This window comes from Aquarana catesbeiana, linkage group LG04 (assembly GCF_042186555.1).
Source record: "Aquarana catesbeiana isolate 2022-GZ linkage group LG04, ASM4218655v1, whole genome shotgun sequence".
NCBI lineage: Eukaryota > Metazoa > Chordata > Amphibia > Anura > Ranidae > Aquarana > Aquarana catesbeiana.
Genome location: NC_133327.1, coordinates 677301762 through 677324617, shown reverse-complemented (window position 1 = coordinate 677324617; position 22856 = coordinate 677301762). Strand labels below are relative to the sequence as shown.

At 46.0% G+C, this 22856-nt stretch overlaps 1 protein-coding gene across 1 annotated transcript; it reads left to right on the top strand.

The window, feature by feature from the left end:
- Nucleotides 1–18: 18 nt before the first annotated feature.
- On the top strand, nucleotides 19–10579 carry YIPF3 (Yip1 domain family member 3). Its single transcript, XM_073628680.1, has 9 exons — nucleotides 19–197; nucleotides 678–893; nucleotides 2162–2268; nucleotides 2666–2711; nucleotides 2804–2896; nucleotides 5087–5218; nucleotides 5718–5831; nucleotides 5927–6050; nucleotides 9869–10579. The coding sequence occupies exons 1-9, from the start codon at nucleotides 138–140 to the stop codon at nucleotides 9994–9996; spliced, it is 1020 nt and encodes a 339-aa protein (XP_073484781.1). The 5' UTR covers nucleotides 19–137; the 3' UTR covers nucleotides 9997–10579.
- Nucleotides 10580–22856: the final 12277 nt, after the last annotated feature.

Here is a 22856-nt window from a genome sequence, read left to right as displayed (position 1 = left end):
CTCCAGCAATATGGCCGTCCGGACCCGCCCCCTAAACAAGTCACCGGGGAGATTCAGCTTACAGCTCCGCCCCTCCACGTATCCTGTTTACTTCCGGGTGTCAGGAAGAGGATCGCAGATACCCCGAGAGGGGCAGAATGGCGGCTCCGGGGGGCAGGAACCTCCCAGACTGGGGGGGCTTCCAGGACGATGTGCAGGTGACCTCTAAATGCCGGCCTCTCCCCTATCACTGTCTCCATTAATACCCCCCAAATACAGGAGATCCCCCATACCACATTACCCTCCTCCATAGATATAAGCCCCCTCCCCCACCTCCAGGAGTCTCCTTCCATATCTGGGAACCCCCTATCCCCAACAATAGGCCCAACTAATACTGACATCCCACCACCACCTGGGGGGGTCTCCCTTCATATACCACCCCACCACCACCTTCCTGCCACCACTAAAGCCCCCCCCCCCCTTACTGCCCACCTATGGGGGGTCCCCCTTTTCCCACCACTATTCCTGACCAATTTGGGGGGTCTTCCTCCATGTCCATCCACTCCCCCATATTGATTCCCCCTCTTCATGGCATGTCGGTGACCTCACCCAACACCACTTGTCCCCCCCCCCATACCTCAGAAGACCCTCCACCACCATACTCCACTCACTGATGGGGGGTATTGTTTCTCTTGCAGAGCGGGGGTGGGGCTGCGGTGATTGACATGGAGAACATGGATGACACGTCTGGCTCTAGCTTTGAGGACATGGGGGAGATCCACCAGAGGATGAAGGAGGACGAGGAGGAGGTAGAGGGCGAAGCGGACGGCGTCCCCGAGGAGGGCGATGAGGACGGAGCCTTCCTGGGCATGAAGGGGATAAAGGGTCAGCTGGGGCGCCAAGTGGCCGGTGAGGTAAGTGTCAGCTCCTGTGTCCTGGTTACCTCCCCATCTTATTCTCACCCACTGTCCACAATGTCCGGTTACCCACCCCTCTTCTCACCCACTGTCCACCATGTCTGGTTACCCACCCCTCTTCTTCTCACCCACCCTTCTTCCCCTGACCCACTGCCCACCATGTCTGGTTACCCACCCCTCTTCTTCTCACCCACCCTTCTTCCACTGACCCACTGCCCACCATGTCTGGTTACCCACCCCTCTTCTTCTCACCCACTGTCCACCATGTCTGGTTACCCACCCCTCTTCTTCTCACCCACTGTCCACCATGTCTGGTTACCCACCCTCTTCTTCTCACCCACTGTCCACCATGTCCTGATTACCCACCCCTCTTCTTCTCACCCACTGTCCACTATGTCTGGTTACCCACCCTCTTCTTCTCACCCACTGTCCACCATGTCCTGATTACCCACCCCTCTTCTTCTCACCCACTGTCCACCATGTCCTGATTACCCACCCCTCTTCTCCTCACCCACTGTCCACCATGTCCTGATTACCCACCCCTCTTCTTCTCCCCCACTGTCCACAATGTCTGGTTACCCACCCCTGTTCTCCTCACTCACTGTCCACTGTGTCTGGTTACCCACCCCACTTCTCCTCACCCACTGTCCACAATGTCCGGTTACCCACCCCTCTTCTTCTCACCCACTGCCCACCATGTCCTGATTACCCACCCCTCTTCTCCTCACCCACTGTCCACCATGTCCTGATTACCCACCCCTCTTCTTCTCCCCCACCCCTCTTCTTCTCCCCCACTGTCCACAATGTCTGGTTACCCACCCATCTTCTCCTAACTCACTGTCCACAATGTCCGGTTACCCACCCCTCCTCTTCTTTTCATTCACTGTCCACCATGTCCTGATTACCCACCCCTCTTCTTCTCACCCACTGTCCACAATGTCTGGTTACCCACCCCACTTCTCTTCACTCATTGTCCTGTGTTTCTGGGTTACCCACTCCTCTTCTGCTCACCTACTGTCCACCATGTCTGTTTATCCACCCTACTTTTCCTTACCCGCTGTCTTCTGAGTCTGGGTTACCCACCCATCTCTCCTCCCTCACTGTTCTCCATGTCCCAACCATGCACCCTTTTCTCCTCACGCTCTCCCCTCCATCCAGACCTTACTTCTGACTGACCTCTGTGTGTGGGGTCGGGTAACCCACCCACTCTTCGTATTGCCTGCTGTCTCCTCAGTGGGGGTCACTCACTCTTTTTCTTCCTTTAGATGTGGCAGGCGGGGAAGCGGCAGGCCTCTAAGGCCTTTAATCTTTATGCCAACATAGACATCCTGCGCCCGTACTTTGATGTGGAGCCCATACAGGTCCGGAACCGGTGAGTGCACCCCCTATGGTGTGGTGACAGCGCAGAGGATTAGACCTCCAGTACAGATATAAGTGGAAGGTCTGAGGACTGTTCAGAGGGAAAGAGGATTATTAATGTTGCACACAGGGGCAGTATTATCTGCACACGTCAGCGAACAGTTATGGAGTTGCACGGGTCTTTACAAAGGCATTTTCTGTATTCAGCATTTTATTTACAATATCAGGTGTGAAATTCTTGTTATTTGTCTTGTCATGTAATTTAGGGAAATATAAATATGTTGTTTGGCTGTCTCCAGAAGTCCCCCCCCCCCTATATATTCCTGTGTTTTGGGGACCCAATGCATTTTCACCAGCGTAACATTTCTTCCTGTTTCCCCTTCATCCATCCATCCCCACCCCCTCCCCAGGTTGCTGGAGTCGATGATCCCTGTAAAGATGATCAGCTTCCCCCAGGTGTGTATGACTGCCCAGTCATGACTAATCTACCCCCCGATCTGGTTCAGTGATGGATGAAAAGATCTCATGTCTCCCTCTTCTGTCTGCAGAAAATCGCTGGAGAGCTGTATGGGCCTCTTATGTTGGTGTTTACCATGGTGGCCATTCTGCTGCATGGGATGAAATCATCTGGAACTGTCATTGTAAGGGGGAAAGAGCAATGAGGGGGGTGGAGGGTGCGTTATCAAATGGTGTATGTGGTGCAGGATATGAGGTACAGTTTAGGATTAAGGGTGTGGTTGAGGCTTGAGGGTGTGGTATGGGATAGCATAGCGGACCTGGTTGAGGATGAAGAGTTTGGTTGGGGTGGAGTTTGCGTTATAAAAATGGGCTAAGAATGGTGGATGTGGCATAAGCTATATAATTTGGTTGGGGGTGGAGGGTGTGGTTTGGGATAGGATGGTGGATGCAGTACAAAAGGGAAAGTATGCTAGAAGGTGGAAGGTGCAGTATTGGATAGGATGGTGGATGCCCTATAGGATAGAAATTTTGGGATGGTGGATGTGGTTAAGGAAGTACAGTACTGGTCAGGATGAAGGATGGGATGCAATGTGGGATGGAAAGGCTGATGCGGTATAGGATGGAGAGATGGTTGGGAAATGGTATGGAATAGAATGGCAGTCACTCTATAGGATGGAGAGTTTGGTAGAAGAGGGGAGGTATGGGGTAGAATACGGAAGGTATGGTAATGGATAGGATGGCAGATTAGGTGTAGGATGTACAGTAAGGTTCAGGATAAAGGGTTTGGCTAGTAGTATGAGAAAGAGATGAAGACCTTGGTTGAAGATGGAAGGTGCAGTAATAGATCGGATGATGGATGTGGTATAGGATGGAGAGTTTGGTTGTGGATGGAGGAAGAGGTGTAGGATGAAGTTTGGTTGGGGATGGAGGATGCGGTATAGGATGAAGAGTTTGGTTGGGGATGGAGGATGAGGTATAGGATGGAGAGTTTGGTTGGGGATGTGGTATAGGATGGAAAATTTGGTTGTGGATGGAGGATGTGGTATAGGATGAATAGTTTGGTTGGGGATGGAGAATGTGGTGTAGGATGGAGAGTTTGGTTGTGGATGGAGGATGAGGTATAGGATGAAGAGTTTGGTTGGGGATGGAGAATGTGGTGTAGGATGGAGAGTTTGGTTGTGGATGGAGGATGTGGTATAGGATGAATAGTTTGGTTGTGGATGGAGGATGAGGTATAGGATGAAGATTTTGGTTGGGGATGGAGGATGTGGTGTAGGATGAAGTTTGGTTGGGGATGGAGGATGTGGTATAGGATGAAGAGTTTGGTTGTGGATGGAGGATGTAGTTTAGGATGGGGAGTTTGGTTGGGGATGGAGGATGTGGTATAGGATGAATAGTTTGGTTGGGGATGGAGAGTTTGGTTGTGGATGGAGGATGAAGTATAGGATGAAGAATTTGGTTGAGGATGGAGAATGAGGTATAGGATGAAGAGTTTGGTTGGGGATGGAGGATGTAGTTTAGGATGGAGGGTTTGGTTGGGGATGGAGGATGTAGTTTAGGATGAAGTTTGGTTGGGGATGGAGGATGTAGTTTAGGATGAAGAGTTTGGTTGTGGATGGAGGATGTGGTGTAGGATGAAGTTTGGTTGGGGATGGAGGATGTAGTTTAGGATGAAGAGTTTGGTTGTGGATGGAGGATGTGGTGTAGGATGAAGTTTGGTTGGGGATGGAGGATGTAGTTTAGGATGGAGAGTTTGTTTGGGGATGAAGGATGTGGTGTAGGATGAAGTTTGGTTGGGGATGGAGGATGTAGTTTAGGATGGGGAGTTTGGTTGGGGATGGAGGATGTGGTGTAGGATGACGTTTGGTTGGGGATGGAGGATGTAGTTTAGGATGGGGAGTTTGGTTGGGGATGGAGGATGTAGTTTAGGATGGAGAGTTTGGTTGTGGATGGAGGATGTGGTATAGGATGGGGAGTTTGGTTGGGGATGGAGGATGTGGTGTAGGATGAAGAGTTTGGTTGTGGATGGAGGATGTGGTGTAGGATGAAGTTTGGTTGTAAATGGAGGATGTAGTTTAGGATGGAAAGTTTGGTTGGGGATGGAGGATGTGGTGTAGGATAAAGAGTTTGGTTGTGGATGGAGGATGTGGTATAGGATGGAGATGTTGGTTGGGGGTGGAAGATGTGGTGTAGGATGGAGAGTTATGTTGTGGATGGAGGATGTGGTATAGGATGGAGAGTTTGGTTGGGAGTAGAGAATGTGGTATAGGATGGAGAGTTTGGTTGTGGATGGAGGATGTGGTGTAGGATGAAGAGTTTGGTTGAAGATGGAGTGTAATGATCTAATAAAGAGTTTATTCTTTGGCACACAGGTGGAGGGCACACTCATGGGCACCGCCATCGGGACTTGCTTCGGTTATTGGCTTGGAGTTTCATCCTTCATTTATTTTGTTGCCTATTTGTGTAACTCTCAGATCACCATGCTGCAAACCCTCTCCCTGCTGGTGAGTACTAGTATTCCAGTATTAAAATATTAAAGCCAGTGGATAGTATAACAGCCAGGGACCTGCATTTTCAGCGCTAGGTAAATTTAAAGCATTGGATATGAATAGTTTGTATTTTCCTATGCAACCATCAGGCCAGGTTCTGGTCTCTTTTTCACCTGTATGTTCGTGGCTGCACTGTTGAAAAAGCCCAGTGTTTACAGAGCTCAAAAGCTCAAGCTGCAGTTTACACACACACACAGTGAATGAGTCAGACCAGAGACACCCTCTTGAGAAGTGACTCTGCCCCCCCCCCCCTCCCCCACTAGTGCAGTAACTCCTCACTTAACCAGTGATTCCACCCCCTCCCCCGTACAGCTTCATCTGACGTTTCAATCATTTACTGTGATTCAAAGCAGGCACCCAATGCTGTCTCCTTAGGTAAGCCATAGGGTGTTATGATTGGTCTATGTATTAAATGAAGGTAGAGGACGCTCAATGTGACACTCTTCTCTTGCAGGGTTATGGCCTCTTCGGACACTGCATTGTCCTCCTCATCACCTACAACATTCACTTCCACTCCCTCTTCTACATTTTCTGGTTGGTGATCGGCGGCATGTCTACCCTGCGCATGGTGAGGAATGTCCCCACATGGGTGGGGGGGGGGTGTTTATATCCGCTCCCTATTACTGTGCTTCAATTTGACGTTGTTCCCTTGTCATCCTGCAGGTGGCGGTGTTGCTGTCTCGCACAGTCGGTCAAACGCAGCGTCTGATCCTGTGCGGCATATTAGTGGCTCTGCACATGTTGTTCCTCCTGTACCTGCACTTTGCCTATCACAAGGTGGTGGAAGGTAAGGAGAACTTCCTATGTATGGACATCATCTGTATGCAGAGGGGTCTAACATGGCTTCTGCTGGGGTAAAGATTATGACCTAAAGTGGACCTGTTATAGGAAAATGAAAAAGGTGTTGTATTTTCTACATGTTGTGGGCAAATTTATAAATGATGGGCAGTTGGGGGAGGAATTTTTAAAGATGCCCAGTGCTGCAAAACAAAACTTTTTATGCTATTCTTCGAAGAATAGCATAAAAAGTTTTGTTTTGCAGCACTGGGCATCTTTATAAATTCCGCCCCCAACTACCCATCATTTATAAATTTGCCCACAACATGTAGAAATCCGCATCTCACAAACACGGGAGCGCGGGGCACAATCTGACAGAAAAATGTATTCTGTCGGCTATTGTGCGCAGGCGCCGTCTCGCCGTTACAACAGCTGTAAAATCAGCTGTTGTGCTATTCCGTACGGCGCATGCGCCATTCGTCCCGGGCACTTCTCGAGAGCAGGCTCTTCTCGACACAACACCGGCTCCTCTTCTGTACTGAAATTTCACTGCACACTGTTAACATCCCACAATGTGCATTAGAAGATGGAAACTATACAACCACAGAATCTCTTCCACGCACCACGGCAACACTGTCCCTACCTGATGCACACCGTAGACAGCAGTATTTTGTTAAAACTTTATTGTTTTGGTCATGTACAGAGGGGAAAATAATGATTTGATCCCCTGCAGATTTTGTACGTTTTCCCACTTACAAAGAAACGAAGGGTCTATCATTTTCATCATAGGTGTATTTTTATATGATAGATACAGAATATCAACCAAAAATCCAGAAACAAACACAAGATACAAATGTTATAAATTGAGTTCAGCGAGTAAAAAAAGTATTTGATCCCCAAGCAAAACATGACTTAGTAGTTAGTTGGTGGAGAAACCCTTGTTGGCAAGCACACAAGTGAGACGTTTCTTGTAGTTGGTGACCAGGTTTGCACACATCTCAAGAGGGATTTTGGTCCACTCTTCTTTACAGATCTTCTCTAAATCCTTAAGGATTCTTGGCTGTCTCTTGACAACTCGAAGATTCAGCTCCCTCCATGAATTTTTCTATAGGATTAAGGTCTGGAAAATGGCTAGGGAAGAAGGTTCTCATCTAAGATTTTACAATACTTGGCCCCATCCATTGGCCCCTCGATGGGGAAATTTAGGAGAGAAACAGCCCCAAAGCATAATGTTTCCACCTCCGTGCCTGACTGTAGGGATGGTGTTCTTAGGGTCATAGTCAGCATTTTTCTTCCTCCAAACACGACGAGTCGAGTTAATGACAAAGAGCTACATTTTGGGCTCATCTGACCACAGCAATTTCTCCCAATCCTTCTCTGAATCATTTAGATGTTCACTGGCATGACTGTACATGTGCCTTTTTGAGGAGGGGGACACGCCATGTTTAGAGGAAGAAAAATGCTGATTATGACCTTAAGAACACCATCCCTACAGTCAGGCATGGAGGTGGAAACATGATGCTTTGGGGCTGTTTCTCTGCTAAAGGTACAAACTGACTTTGCCGCATTGAGGGGCCAATAGATGGGGCCTTGTATTGTAAAATCTTGGATGAGAACTTTCTTCCCTCAGCCAGAACACTGAAGATGGGTCATAGATGGGTCTTCCAGCATGACAATCACCCAAAACATGCCGCCAAGGCAATAAAGGAGTGGTTTAACCGCTTGCCGACCTGCCGCCGTCATTATACTGCGGCAGGTTGGCACAATCCCGCGAGCCGTCGTAGCTATACGTCGGCTCCTTTAGGCAGGATAGCAGACGCGCGCAGCACTGCGGGGGTGCCGATGCTCATGGTCGCGGGCACGAGAGGCAGAACAGGGATGTGTGTGTGTGTGTGTGTGTAAACGCACAAATCCCTGTTCTGTTCTGTGAGGAGTGACAGATCGTGAGTTCCTATTAGCTAGGAACCACGATCTGTCATTTCCTCTAGGTCAGTCCCCTCCCCCTACAGTTAGAAACACACACAGGGAACACAGTTAACCCCTTGATCACCCCCTAGTGTTAACCCCTTCCCTGCCAGTGACATTTTTACAGTAATCAATGCATTTTTATAGCACTGATCGCTGTATAGATGGCAATGGTCCCAAAAATGTGTCCGCCATAATAATGTCGCACTCCCGATACAAATCGCAGATCGCCACTATTACTAGTAAAAAAAAAAATAATAAAAATGCTATAAATCTATCCCCTATTTTGTAGACGCTATAACTTTTGCGCAAACCAATCAATATACGCTTAATGCGATTTTATTCCGAATATATCGGCTTAAACTCAGAAACAATTTACTTTAAAAAAAAAAATGGGGATATTTATTATAGCAAAAAGTACAAAATGTGTTTTTTTTTTTTTTTTCAAAATTGTCGCTCTTTTTTTGTTTATAGTACAAAAAATGAAAACCATAGAGATGATCAAATACCACCAAAAGAAAGCTCTATTTGTGGGAAAAAAAGGACGTCAATTTTGTTTGGGTGCAACGTCGCACGACCGCACAATTGTCAGTTAAAGCGACACAGTGCTGAATCGCAAAATATGGCCTGGTCATTCAGCAGCCAAATCTTCCGGGGTTGAAGTGGTTAAGAAGAAGGACATTAAGGTCATGGAGTGGCCTAGTCAGTCTCCAGACCTTAATCCTATAGAAAATTTATGGAGGGAGCTGAAACTTGCCAAGCGACAGCCAAGAAACCTTAAAGGGTTTGTAAACCTTCAAGGTTTTTCACCTTAAAGCATTCTGTGCATTAAGGTGAAAAACCTTCTGTGATGCAGCACCCCCCAGAGCCCCCCTTTTACTTACCTGAACCCGATTGCCCCAGCAACAGGGACGAGCACAGCAGCTCCAGCCATTGTCTTGGGTCCTCGTTGGATAGACCAATAGCAGCAGGAGCTGCCAATCAAATCCAGTGACCCGGGGGCGGGGCCGAGTCCTGCTGTCAGTGTCAATGGACGCAGCAGCAGGACTCGGGAACGGGCCAGCACGGGTGCCCCCAGGGTGAGCGGCTCTCTGTGGAGGCATTCGAGAAGAGGAGGAGCCAGGAAAACTTTGGGGGGACCCCAGAAAAGGAGGATTGGGGGCCACTTTGTGCATCACCCTTGCACAGAGCAGGTAAGTAGAACATGTTTGTTATTTTAACAAAAAACCTTTACAACCCCTTTAAGGATTTAGAGAAGATCTGTAAAGAAGAGTGGACCAAAATCCCTCCTGAGATGTGTGCAAACCTGGTCACCAACTACAAGAAACGTCAAATACTTATTTTACTCACTGAACTGCAACTCAATTTATAACATTTGTATCATGTGTTTTTTTTTTCTGCATTTTTAGTAATATTCTGTCTCTATCATATAAAATACACCTATGATAACAATTATAGACCCTTCATTTCTTTGTAAGTGGGCAAACTTACAAAATCTGCAGGGGATGCAATAATAATTTTCCCCACTGTACAAAGAAGCCCCGGCTGTGGGTGGCGATCCAGAAACCGCAATGACTAAGCCTTTTCCGGGTAAAACGGGTCAGAGTGGGGAGGTCCCAGGCGTCCATAATGTCCATACCAATAAAGTTTTAACAAAATGTAGCTATCATTAGCATGGGTCCTAGTCCTTTTTTTTTTTTTTTTTTTGTGCTTATGGGGAGTGTTGACGAGCCCTATTCTGTGAGTTTGGGAGCTTGATTGGTATTCTGGGTGGAGTCTGTAAGGGTACAGGACGGAGAAACGATGATTCCTACTTGTACTATTTCCTGTTTTCCCGCTCACCCGCTGTGCCCTTCTCGGCAGGTATCCTGGACACACTGGACGGACAGAACATGCCGCCCCCTTTCCAGAGAGTCGCTCGTGATTTGTCCTTGGACACCAACTCCGTTTTGAACGTGACCCTCCAGGCCTTGCCTGCCCAGTCCGGCTGAGTGCAGGTCACATGACAGGAAGTGATGCGGATACAAAGAACTTTCTCAAAGACTGACCCCTGCAGGTCACATATCTTCTGGGGGATGGTATGAGGGTTCCAAGGATTATTCCTTTGAATGGTGCCCAGTTGGGTTTGCTGGATTCTTCTTTTGGACTGGCTCTCTGTAAAGGGTTAAATACCCCCTTCTCTTTCTACACACTAATTTTATTTTATGATGCTGATAGTTTTGGCAGCCCCTCCCCCATGCACCTATCTCCCCCAGCAGCCTGAGCGTTGATGATGTAGCGTATCCAGGAAGCGGTTTTATGGAGCTTTTGTCTATCTGGGTGGACAATCTGTCTCCACCCATGTATAGAATTACTCCCATTCCTATGTATAGTTGGATCTCATTGTCTCATGAAGTCTTCATCAATCATTTTATGCTTCATAATAAATATAGAGCAGTGTGACCCCACCCCCACCTGGGTTCTCCTTCTGCTAGGGGTCAAGGCCAACCTCAGTCTGGAGTTAGCTCCTATTATACATTGTTAATGACTTTTCAAAAGTCATTTTTAATCTTCTAATAAATAATTCTGGAGCAATCCTGCTATATGAAGGTCCTTGTTAAAGCAACCTGTTCTAGGGTGACAACGCTCTGTCCCCCAGTTGTGCTCCTGCGTTCTCATCCTATCACTTGGGCTTCTGATGGAGACCACAAATGGCCGTTTCATCGCACGTTACACAGGCATAGGCCACTGTTGTCATCATATGGAAACCCTCCCGGAGAAATGCTAATTGGCCGTCTTTGCAGTGCATGCAGACAGGAAGTGGCTGCAGAGAGCAACAGCACTGAAATGGACCAAAGGATTTTATCACATACATTAATATCTGAGGTGAAGGGACCCGGCCGTCACGCCCGTGGGTGGAGGGACCCGGCTGGCCGGCCGACACGCCCGTGGGTGGAGGGACCCGGCTGGCCCTCCGACACGCCCGTGAGTGGAGGGCCCCGGCCTGCCGAAGAGCCCGTTGGTGGAGGGACCTGGCCAGTCAACGCACCCATGGGCGGATTGACCGAGCCGGCGCATTCGTGGGTGGAGAGATGGTTAGACAAAACAAAGTAAAGGGCTGTTCTCCAAAACCTTAAGTCATTCTCTTAAAGACCAGGGTGCTGAACACTGGCATGAGCTCGTCTTTTGTCCCATAGATCACATTGGGTCTAGGAGGGTAAAAAAAAGAAAAAAAAGCCAGCTGCACTCCAGGGAAGTTCAAATGCTGGCAACTATTGTTCCAGACAAACAAGCAAAGTGTCCCTGGCTGGAACCTCCTTCTCTGACATGTTTCATCACATTAATGTTGTCATAGCAGGAGGTCCCAGGCAGTGACTCTTTGCTGGCTGGTACAAAGCAATAAAGTTTCCAAAATGTGAACTTTCAGGGGAGCACAACCATCTTGTTCTCCTTCCTAAGCTCATGTTCCATGTGGGTGGGGGTCTGAGGACTCCGAGGTGTATACAGAGTCTGAGAATTGGTGATAAAATGTCAGCAATTTCCAAAACACTGAAAACATCCATGTGAAGGTTTTCCCCGCCGGATCTGTGATTTACATCTCCGACTTCACTCCATATACATTTCCTGTCATTGCCTCCTTTGGTGCCTCCTTCAACTCTACCTGTCAGGATGGCTCCCATTGCCCTGTGCTGGTTCTAGGGAAGTCGGGTATCTATACATTCTACTGGGCCCCAGAACCAGCACCGCACCCAGAAGTCAGTTTCTGCTTAATAATATGTGGGTTCCTTTATTGGCCTGACTCCACCCTAAACCATTTAGGGGAATAAGTATTGTGGTGTAAACCTACCAATAGATACAGTGCAAAGGACAGTAACCCTCAATGGCCAATCAGGCAGGAAAGCTGAATCCTGATGGGGGTGGACATGATGCAGGGTCAGCCATAAATTGAACCCGCTATTGCCACCTCCAAAACTTCAGTAAGGTGTCACAAAAGCTGGAGAGGGCAAAATCAGTCTCACTTCTACCTAGAAACCAATCGGCTTCCAGGTTTTATTGCCAAAGCTTAACTGAACAAGCAGAGGTTAAAATCTGATTGGTTTCTCTACGGAAGCGAGACTGATTTTGCAATCTACAGCTTTAGTAAATAAACCCCTAAAAGGTCTTCTTCCCTGTCATCTTCCTGCACACTCAGGAGCTGGGAAGCAGCACCTGTCCAACCCTCTAACCAGTCCTTCTGTAGATCAAAATCGGAAGAAGTTCTGGACAGCCACACTCCAAAGAAGTTTTTGTCTTTTATTCAAAAAAATTTCATCAAAAATCACACAACAGCAGAACAGACAAAAGAGTTTACGCGTTTCACACTACAGTGCTTAATCATAAGCTATGATTAAGCACTGTTTGTAGTGTGAAACGCATAAGCTCTTTTGTCCGTTCCGCTGTGGTGTGGTTTTTGATGACATTTATTTGAATAAAAGGCAAAAACTTCTTTGGAGTGCGGCTGTCCAGAACTTCTTCCGATTTTGATCGTTATATGCATTGCCAGCAACCTGGGCTTCTAAACTGGAGGAGAGGTTTTCTACCTGTGTTTGACCTACCTGGAGCAGTGATATCCCCCTTCCCAGTCCTTATGTAGGATACATCTCAGTACAAAGTTACAGACATGTATAGAACAGAGGCCAGAAGAGACATAATGTACGGTCACAAGTTGATAACCAAAAGTCAATCTTCAAAGCATTTAACATTTATGGAAAAGGTGGACGCTTTCATCCCTTCCATTATCCTCAAAAAATTAGAATTCACCTCCTAACATGTCTGCAGATAGCAGTGTAAAAGATATATAGATGATGTCTGATGGGTATTTTTTTTTAGAGCAGCCTATCCCAACCTCTTCACCCTGGAAGAACCCCAAAATCATTTTCTGATCTGCCGCTCACGGTACGTTGGTGTGATGTGATCAGCGAGTTGTAGATGTAATAGTAAATTAAATAAAAAATAAATAAAATATAGCGTGAAACCTGGAATTGCTTTGGTGATCAGTGACAACATTACATTTTGCTTTGGTGCTCAGAGGAAACACTTAAAAACTGTGGATTTTTGCTGGAAGGTTGTTGGCTCCAACTTGTCTTGCATACACACAGTCACACAAATGTTGGCCAACAATTCCGAACATAGTGACCTACAAGACGTACGTGATATCTCCATTTCAAACCCTAGTTAGATCTACAGCTCGTACTTGATTCAGAGCATGCGTGGACTTTTGTTAGACGGACTTGTGTACACACGATCGGAAAGTCCAACAAACATTTGTTGGCGGAAAATTTGAGAACCTGCTAGCCAACATTTGTTGGAGGAAAGTCCGACAACAAAAGTCCGATGGAGCGTAGACACACGGCTCACATCCAACATTTGTTGTCGGAAAATCCAATTGAGTGTACGGGGCATAAGGCTGCTTTCACATTGGGGCGGGCATTGAAGGTAAAACGCCGCTAGTTTTAGCAGCGCTTTACCGTTGTTTTAGTGGCGCTATTCGGCCACTAGCGGGGCGCTTTTAACCCCCGCTAGCGGACGAATAAAGGGTTAAATGCGCCCGTGCAGCGCCGCTGCTGAAGTGCTTTGCGGGCGCTTCGGCAGCGGTGCCCATTCATTTCAATGGGCAGGGGCGGTGTATGCACCGCTCCTCCACCGCCCCAAAGATGCTGCTTGCAGGATTTTTTTTTTTAACGTCCTGCCAGCACATTGCCCCAGTGTGAAAGCAGTCGGGCTTTCACACTGGGGCTGCAGGGGAGGTGTTTTTCATGCGCTATTTTTACCCCAAAAGCGCCTGAAAAACGCCTCGGTGTGAAAGGGGTCTAAGGCTTACTGGGTGATGGGCGTACTGAAGTGTTACGCCCATGCCAGGGGCTGTGTTTGCCGGCACAGTCCATATTCCCATCACACACACTCCTGGAAAAAAGCTCTAAGTATTGGGTGCTGTAGCAAGAGCAAGAACAATAATTCTAGCCCAAGACCTCTATAACTTTACAGATAAACTGTAAAAAAAAAATTATTTAAAGTGGCGCCATTCCACAAGTGTGCACAATTTTAAAGCGTGGCATATTAGGTATCTATTTACTCGGCGTAACATCTTCTGTCACATTATACAAAAAATTGGGCTAACTTTTTTTTTTAGTTTTTTTTTTTTTATTCAGGAAAACATTTTTTTTCCACAAAAAACATGCTTGAAAAATTGCTGCGCAAATACCGTGCGACGTAAACAGTTGCAATGACCGCTATTTTATTCCCTAGGGTCTCTGCTAAAAAAAAAAATTATATATATATATATATATATATATATATATATATATATAATGTTTGAGGGGTTCTGAGTAATTTTTTTAGCAAAAAAGAAAAGATGATTTTTACATGTACAGTCCCTGACAAAAGTCTTGTCGCTTCTCTATTTTGTAGAAACTCCTGCTATTAACCTGACTTTTAATTAATCAATTGGTGTTAGAAATAGCTCATATGAAAAGCTAAAGCCCTCCCAAATGATGTTTAATGCACTGAAATAAATTAGTTTCACTGAAAAAAGATTTATCATTTAACCACTTCAGCCCCGGAAGGATTTACCCCCTTCCTGACCAGAGCACTTTTTACAATTCGGCACTGCGTCGCTTTAACTGCTAATTGCGCGGTCATGCAATGCTCTACCCAAACGAAATTTGCGTCCTTTTCTTCCCACAAATAGAGCTTTCTTTTGATGGTATTTGATCACCTCTGCCGTTTTTATTTTTTGCGCTATAAACGGAAAAAGACTGAAAATTTTGAAAAAAAATGATATTTTCTACTTTTTGTTATAAAAAAAATCCAATAAACTAAATTTTAGTCATACATTTAGGCCAAAATGTATTCGGCCACATGTCTTTGGTAAAAAAAATGTCAATAAGCGTATATTTATTGGTTTGCGCAAAAGTTATAGCGTCTACAAACTAGGGTACATTTTCTGGAATTTACACAGCTTTTAGTTTATGACTGCCTATGTCATTTCTTGAGGTGCTAAAATGGCAGGGCAGTACAAACCCCCCCCAAATGACCCCATTTTGGAAAGTAGACACCCCAAGGAAATTGCTGAGAGGCATGTTGAACCCATTGAATATTTATTTTTTTTGTCCCAAGTGATTGAATAATGACAAAAAAAAAAATAAAAAAAAAAAATTTACAAAAAGTTGTCACTAAATGATATATTGCTCACATAGGCCATGGGCATATGTGGAATTGCACCCCAAAATACATTCAGCTGCTTCTCCTGAGTACGGGGATACCACATGTGTGGCACTTTTTGGGAGCCTAGCCGCGTACGGGGCCCCGAAAACCCAGCACCACCTTCAGGATTTCTAAGGGCATACATTTTTGATTTCACTCCTCACTACCTATCACAGTTTTGAAGGCCATAAAATGCCAAGATGGCACAACCCCCCCCCAAATGACCCCATTTTGGAAAGTAGACACCCCAAGCTATTTGCTGAGAGGCATGGTGAGTATTTTGCAGCTCTCATTTGTTTTTGAAAATGAAGAAAGACCAGAAAAAAATTTTTTTTTTTTTCTTTTTTCAATTTTCAAAACCTTGTGACAAAAAGTGAGGTCTGCAAAATACTCACTATACCTCTCAGCAAATAGCTTGGGGTGTCTACTTTCCAAAATGGGGTCATTTGGGGGGGTTTTGTGCCACCTGGGCTTTCCATGGCCTCCGAAACTGTGATAGGCAGTGAAGAGTGAAATCAAAAATTTACGGCCTTAGAAAGCCTGAAGGCGGTGCTTGGTTTTCGGGGTCCCGTACGCGGCTAGGCTCCCAAAAAGTCTCACACATGTGGTATCCCCGTACTCAGGAGAAGCAACAGAATTTATTTTGGGGTGTAATTTCACAAATCCCCATGGCGTGTTTGAGCAATATAACATTTAGTGACAACTTTGTGCAAAAAAAAAAAAAAAAAAAAAAAATTTGTCTCTTTCCCGCAACTTGTGTCACAATATAAAATATTCCATGGACTCGACATGCCTCTCAGCAAATAGCTTGGGGTGTCTACTTTCCAAAATGGGGTCATTTGGGGGGGTTTGAACTGTCCTGGCATTTTATGCACAACATTTAGAAGCTTATGTCACACATCACCCACTCTTCTAACCACTTGAAGACAAAGCCCTTTCTGACACTTTTTGATTACATGAAAAAATTATTTTTTTTTGCAAGAAAATTACTTTGAACCCCCAAACATTATATATTATTTTAAAGCAAATGCCCTACAGATTAAAATGGTGGGTGTTTCATTTTTTTTTTTCACACAGTAATTGCGCAGCGATTTTTCAAACGCATTTTTTGTGGAAAAAACACACTTTTTTAAATTTTAATGCACTAAAACACACTATATTGCCCAAATGTTTGATGAAATAAAAAAGATGATCTTAGGCCGAGTACATGGATACCAAACATGACATGCTTTACAATTGCGCACAAACGTGCAGTGGCAACAAAATTAATACATTTTTAAAAGCCTTTAAAAGCCTTTACAGGTTACCACTTTAGATTTACAGAGGAGGTCTACTGCTAAAATTACTGCCCTCGATCTGACCTTCGCGGTGATACCTCACATGCATGGTGCAATTGCTGTTTACATTTGACGCCAGACCGACGCTTGCGTTCGCCTTAGCGCGAGAGCAGGGGGGACAGGGGTGCTTTTTTTTTTTTTTTTTTTTTTTTCTTTATTATTTTTTTGCTTTTTTATCTTATTTTTAAACTGTTCCTTTCATATTTTTTTTTAAATCATTTTTATTGTTATCTCAGGGAATGTAAATATCCCCTATGATAGCAATAGGTAGTGACAGGTACTCTTTTTTGAAAAAATTGGGGTCTATTAGACCCTAGATTTCTCCTCTGCCCTCAAAGCATCTGACCACACCAAGATCGGTGTGATAAAATGCTTTCCCAATTTCCCAATGGCGCTGTTTACATCCGGCGAAATCTAAGTCCTAAAATGCTCGTAGCTTCCGGTTTCTTAGGCCATAGAGATGTTTGGAGCCACTCTGGTCTCTGATCAGCTCTATGGTCAGCTGGCTGAATCACCGGCTGCATTCTCAGGTTCCCTGTTGAGACAGGAGAGCCAGAGAAAAACACGGAAGACGGTGGGGGGGGGGGGGGGGGGCATTCCCTCCCACTGCTTGTAAAAGCAGTCTAGAGGCTAATTAGCCACGAGGATTGCTTTTACATGAAAGCCGACCGCTGGCTGAAAAGAATGATACCAAGATGATACCTAAACCTGCAGGCATCATTCTGGTATAACCACTCAAAGTCGTGAATGGCGTACCTGAAGACAAAAAAATGGTTAACAATAAAGCACAGTAAACGGTAAAGTATAAAAAATTGCATACCTGAAAAGCAAACATGATAAAACATAATAACAATAAAACATTGCAGAATAGAATACAGTAAAAAAGAGCAGAACACCAGAGAGAGAATAGAGAGAGAGAGAACAATAAAACGACAACTATTTTTTTTTATTTTTGTTTGTGTTTTTTTTTTTTTTTTTTTACACTTTTTTTTTGTAACTGTAACTTTTATAACTGTAACCGGTTCCAGGTTCGGGTCTCTCAAAATGCGATGGCATCTTGGGAGACCCTGTGAAAGTGTGTCCTAGTCTGTGCAATGCTGTACCCTACGCTAATACTCAACTAGTGAATGGTAGCGTTCAAAACATTCACCAATGCAAAGACCAGGATTATCAGGACAGGAGGGACAATAATAGCGGGTGTCACGTCTATATACGCGCTTGCTGCAGACACATCTTTTTTGGGGGGGTTCATTGGGTAGGGGTACTCGGGAGGACATATAAATGCCTCTCATGCAGCCGACTGCATTTGGTTGGGGATGTGAATGGGGGAAATACGGGCGCTGCAGAAGTGGTGGGTTCCCAATTAGGATTGGCGAATGCAGCAGGAAGGGCATTATGGGCACGACGGGCCTGTGTTTGTCTTTTTGGTGGCAGCGGGACACTACTTGTGCTTGCCACCTCACCAGCTTGAACTGCACTTATGGGACTCGCCACGTCACCAAGTGTTACTGCAGTGCTGGTATGACTACGACTGGGGTGTACTAGGCCGCTGGCGCTTGCCAGTTCACCAAAACGCTACAAAAAAAAGTGACAGTGATCGATCGATACTGCACTTGGGTGGGCTGGGCTGGGCCGGGCGGAGGGGCAAAACGCAGGTGCTAGCAGGTATCTGGGCTGATCCCACTAACACTGCGTTTTTGGGAACCCTAAACTGCTGGGGATGCTAGTATAGATCTGATCGGATCAGATATTGATCCGATCAGATACTATACCACTAAGGGAGGTGTACGGTGTGTGCGTGGGTGTTAGTGGTACTGGCGCTAATCTGACGCTGCTTGGGGCTGGTGCTTGCCAGTTCACCAAAAAAACTGTTAGCGATCGCAGGGATCAGGCCTGACTCTGCGAACGCTGCAGTTATGCGTTTAGTGTTTTGTAAGTGACAGTGATCGATCGATACTGCACTTGGGTGGGCTGGGCGGAGGGGCAAAACGCAGGTGCTAGCAGGTATCTGGGCTGATCCCGCTAACACTGTGTTTTTGGGAACCCTAAACTGCTGGGGACGCTAGTATAGATCTGATCGGATCAGATATTGATGTGTTCAGATACTATACCACTAAGGGAGGTGTACGGTGCGTGTACGGTGCGTGCGTAGGTGTTCGCGGTACTGGCGCTAATCTGACGCTGCCTGGGGCGACGCATATCACCGCCGGGCGATCAGGGGGCTAAACCTTTATTCAGTAATAAACGGCGGGTGCCCTGACACTAAAAAAAATAAACTAACTAACCAGCGTCACCCGTAACAGTTATACGGTGATCAGTGGTGAAAGGGTTAACTAGGGGGCAATCAAGGGGTTAAAACATTTATTAGATAGTATATGGGGGTCCCTGTCGCTATAAAACGCTGACAGCGAACCTAAATATTTACGTTCCTAACTAGCGTCACCAGCGACACTAATACAGCGATCAGAAAAATGATCGCTTAGCGACACTGGTGACAGGGGGTGATCAAGGGGTTAAAACTTTATTAGGGGGGGTTAGGGGGGTACCCTAGACCTACAGGGGGCTAATACTAACTGTCCTACCACTGCTAACTGTCACAAACTGACACCATGCAGTAATCAGGAAAAAAACAAAACAAAACAAAAAAACCTGCTTGGTGTCAGTTTGTGACAGGGGGGGGGTGATTGGGGGGGGATCGGGGGGCGATCGGGGGGGGATCGGGGGTGTTTAGTGTGCCTGGCATGTTCTACTGTGTTGTGTGTGTGTTGGTGCACTTACATGTCTTCTCTCCTCGGTGCTGGAACGGAAACTGGCCAGCCGAGGAGAGATGACATCACATCCTCTGCCTCTGTGTACTATACAGAGGCAGGGGATGTTTCTCATTGGCTGGGAGCGATCGCGAGGGGGGGGCCACGATCGGATGGTCTCCCCCTCGTCTCTCAACTCTCCCAGCCAAACGCCGACCGCCGATGGCACCGGGGGGGGGTCCGATCGGACCCCCCGCCCGCGGGAAGGCAATCACGTACCAGGTACGTGATTTTGCCTGCCCGTGCCGCTCTGCTCACGTATATATGCGTGAGGCGGTCGGCAAGTGGTTAAAGCGGGAGTCCGGCGACCAATCTCTTTTTTTTTTTTTTTTTAGGTCATCGAGACACTTTGCTAATCCCAAAATAATACTCACAGTTTGGGTGTAATATTTCCGCCTCTGTCTGTTTTCGTACTGAAGAATAACTTAAAAAAATGTGATGCTGGCTGTTTCCATCTTGCTTGTGGGCATGTGAAGCCCACAAGCATTGATTTCCTGGATGCGGTGAATTGTTCATTCACAGCTTGTTCACAAGCGTGATCATTGTTCCCGCACTGAATCTTGGGAAGCCTGATACTAAGCTCCCAGGAGACAGTGCGGTGCCGGGGAAAGGCAATAAACACGCCTACTCCCATGGGAGGAGAGACAGGAAGTGCCACAATAAAGTACAATATAAAGGTAATTACAGCGATAAAAAAAAATTTGCGGCATTTGAACATCTATGCAATTAACTGAAGGGGGTAAGATAAGTTAAAAATTTGAGTGGAACTCCGCTTTAATCAAGACAGACAGGTCAAATTTTGGCAAGACAAAAGTTTTGTCGCCCATACAGAAATTGAACTTTACTGAAAATCCAAAAATATGTCAGCAAATTAAGTAGTGGTGCTGTGAGATCCAAATTTAATATCTTGTATGACTTCCATGAGCTTGAAGGACAGCATCCATGCGGTTTGGCAAGGATTCATACAATCTATTGATGAAGTCATCAGGAATAGCAAAGAAAACAGTCTTGCATGCCTCCCAGAGTTCATCAATATTCTTTGGTTTCGTCTTCCATGCTTCATCTTTCATCCTACACCACATATGCTCAATGATGTTCATGTCTGGTGACTGGGCTTGCCAATCCTGGAGCATCTTGATCTTCTTTGCCTTAAGGAACTTTGATGTGGAGATGGAAGTATGCGATGGAGCACCATCCTGCTGCAAAATTTGGCCTTTTTTATGGTTGGGAATATCAGAGGTAGCTAAGATTTCTTGGTATTTTAGACTATTGATGTTGCCTTCCACCCTGCAGATCCCTCGCACACCCCCATACTGGATGTAACCCCGGACCATGATTTTGCCTCCACCAAACTTCACTGTTTTCTGGGTAAATCTCGGCTCCATGCGGGTTCCAGTGGGTCTCCTGCAATATTTGCGGCAACTGTGGTGTAATTCAACAGAAGATTCATCTGAAAAATCCACCTTCTGCCACTTTTCCAGAGTCCATCCTTTTAGCAGGCTGTGGTCCTTGGCAAATGCCATACGGTTTTTCAATTGTCTTTTGTTTAATGCTGGCTTATGGGCACTGATTCGACCATGGAGGCCATTTTCGAGACAGAATCCGACAAACTGTTCTGGTTGACACAGGGACTTCAGGTGACCAGGTCTCGTGGAGCTCTGCTGCAGTGGAAAATGGGCTGGCCTTGGATTTTCGAGCCAACAAACGCTCCACTCGAGCAGTTGTCCTGCGGGGTCGGCCTGACCTGGCCTTGTCCAAAACGTCTCCAGTCTATTCAAATCTTTTTTTTTTTATCCTCTGAACTTGACGCTGAGACACATTGAAGGTGTCTGCCACATCAGCAGTGGATCTGGTCTTCAGCCTCTTGATAATCAACACTTTAGTCTCCGGGTGAATCTTAGGCATGTTTGCAGAGGTCTAGTTGCCGTTGAGAAGGTCTAGTGTACTGGTGTTCTTTTTATACACACCTGAGACCTAATTGATCCATTATTAGTCACAGGTGAAACTCATATAACAAGGCGACAACACTTATGTCTTGGCAAAAATTGACTCAATGGGCTTTACCGAGCTGTGAATATTAGAATACTTTTTGTCAGTTTCGTTTTGCACTGAAACATTATTACAAAAGCTGTTGGGATTAAAATGACCCATTTCTTGTAACAAAATCTTGATTAGAAATATATTTTAGTGGCACTTCAGGTCAATTTGTACACAAGCGACAAGACTTTTGTCAGGGACTGTAGGAGAGGAGTGCTGGAATTTGCACGGTAATTATTTTAAAGTGGCGCCATTCCACGACTGTGCACAATTTTAAAGCGTGGCACAGGGGCGTCACTAGGGGGCGGCTTTTGGGGCTATAGCCCCGAATCTGGGGCCAATAGCCCCGAGTCTCTGCAGGGGTCCCCAAGGGGAGGGGAGGCTCTCCGGGGACCCTTATGTAAGTGGGGGGCTCTCTGGGGACCCTGATGCAAGGGAGAGGCTCTCTGGGAACCCTGTTGTAAGTGGGGGGCCCTCTGGGTACCCTGATGCAAGGGAGAGGCTCTCTGGGAACCCTGTTGTAAGTGGGGGGCCCTCTGGGTACCCTGATGAAAGGGGGAGGCTCTCTGGGGACTCTGTTGTAAGGAGGAGGCTCTCTGGGGACCCTGATGTAAGGAGGAGGCTCTCTGGGGACCCTGATGTAAGAAGGAGGCTCTCTGGGGACCCTGATGTAAGAAGGAGGCTCTCTGGGGACCCTGATGTAAGGGGGCTCTCTGGGGACCCTGATGTAAGTGGGGGGCTCTCTGTGGATACACTGTATATACACACACACGTATATTACTGTATATACATGTGTATGCTTGCCCAAGTGTATGACTTTCTTTACTACGCTGCTATGGGCTCTAGCCCCAGATCTTTTGTAGACCTAGCAACGCCCCTGGCGTGGCATATTCTATTTACTCAGTGTAACATCTTCTGTCACATTATACAAAAAAATTGGGCTAACTTTCCTAAATTAAAAAACAAAACAAAACAGTAAAGTTATTTTTCCCACAAAAAATGCACTGAAAAAATTGCTGCACAAATACCGTGTGACATAAACATTTGCAATGACCGCTATTTTATTCCCTAGGGTCTCTGCTATATATATATATATATATATATAAAAATACTGTTTGGGGGTTCTGAGTAATTTTCTAGCAAAAAAAAAAAACATGTAAGAGAGGAGTGCTGGAATTTTCGCGGTATGGAAATGGTTAAAGAGCGATCACATCACAGAACAAGTTGTAGTCAGTGTAACGTTTCGGAGTCACGCAGGATCACATGCCTGACGAAGAAGTCCTCTCTCCACACCATATCTACATTATTATGGGATGCACAGGTGTTTAATGCATCCCGACGCAAACCATTCATGTCAATTGAGACACAGCCTTTGTGTGAGCGTATACTTAATAACTTGGTTTGGAAGATTTACCCCCCTTCAATGACCAGGCCATTTTTTTATGATAC

Bases quoted from the DNA above. Each gene is read 5' to 3' on its own strand.
- YIPF3 (XM_073628680.1), top strand. From the start codon at position 138: ATGGCGGCTCCGGGGGGCAGGAACCTCCCAGACTGGGGGGGCTTCCAG. The intron at 2,712-2,803 runs GTGTGTATGACT...TTCTGTCTGCAG, and splicing joins AGATGATCAGCTTCCCCCAG to AAAATCGCTGGAGAGCTGTA. The intron at 2,897-5,086 runs GTAAGGGGGAAA...TTTGGCACACAG, and splicing joins AATCATCTGGAACTGTCATT to GTGGAGGGCACACTCATGGG.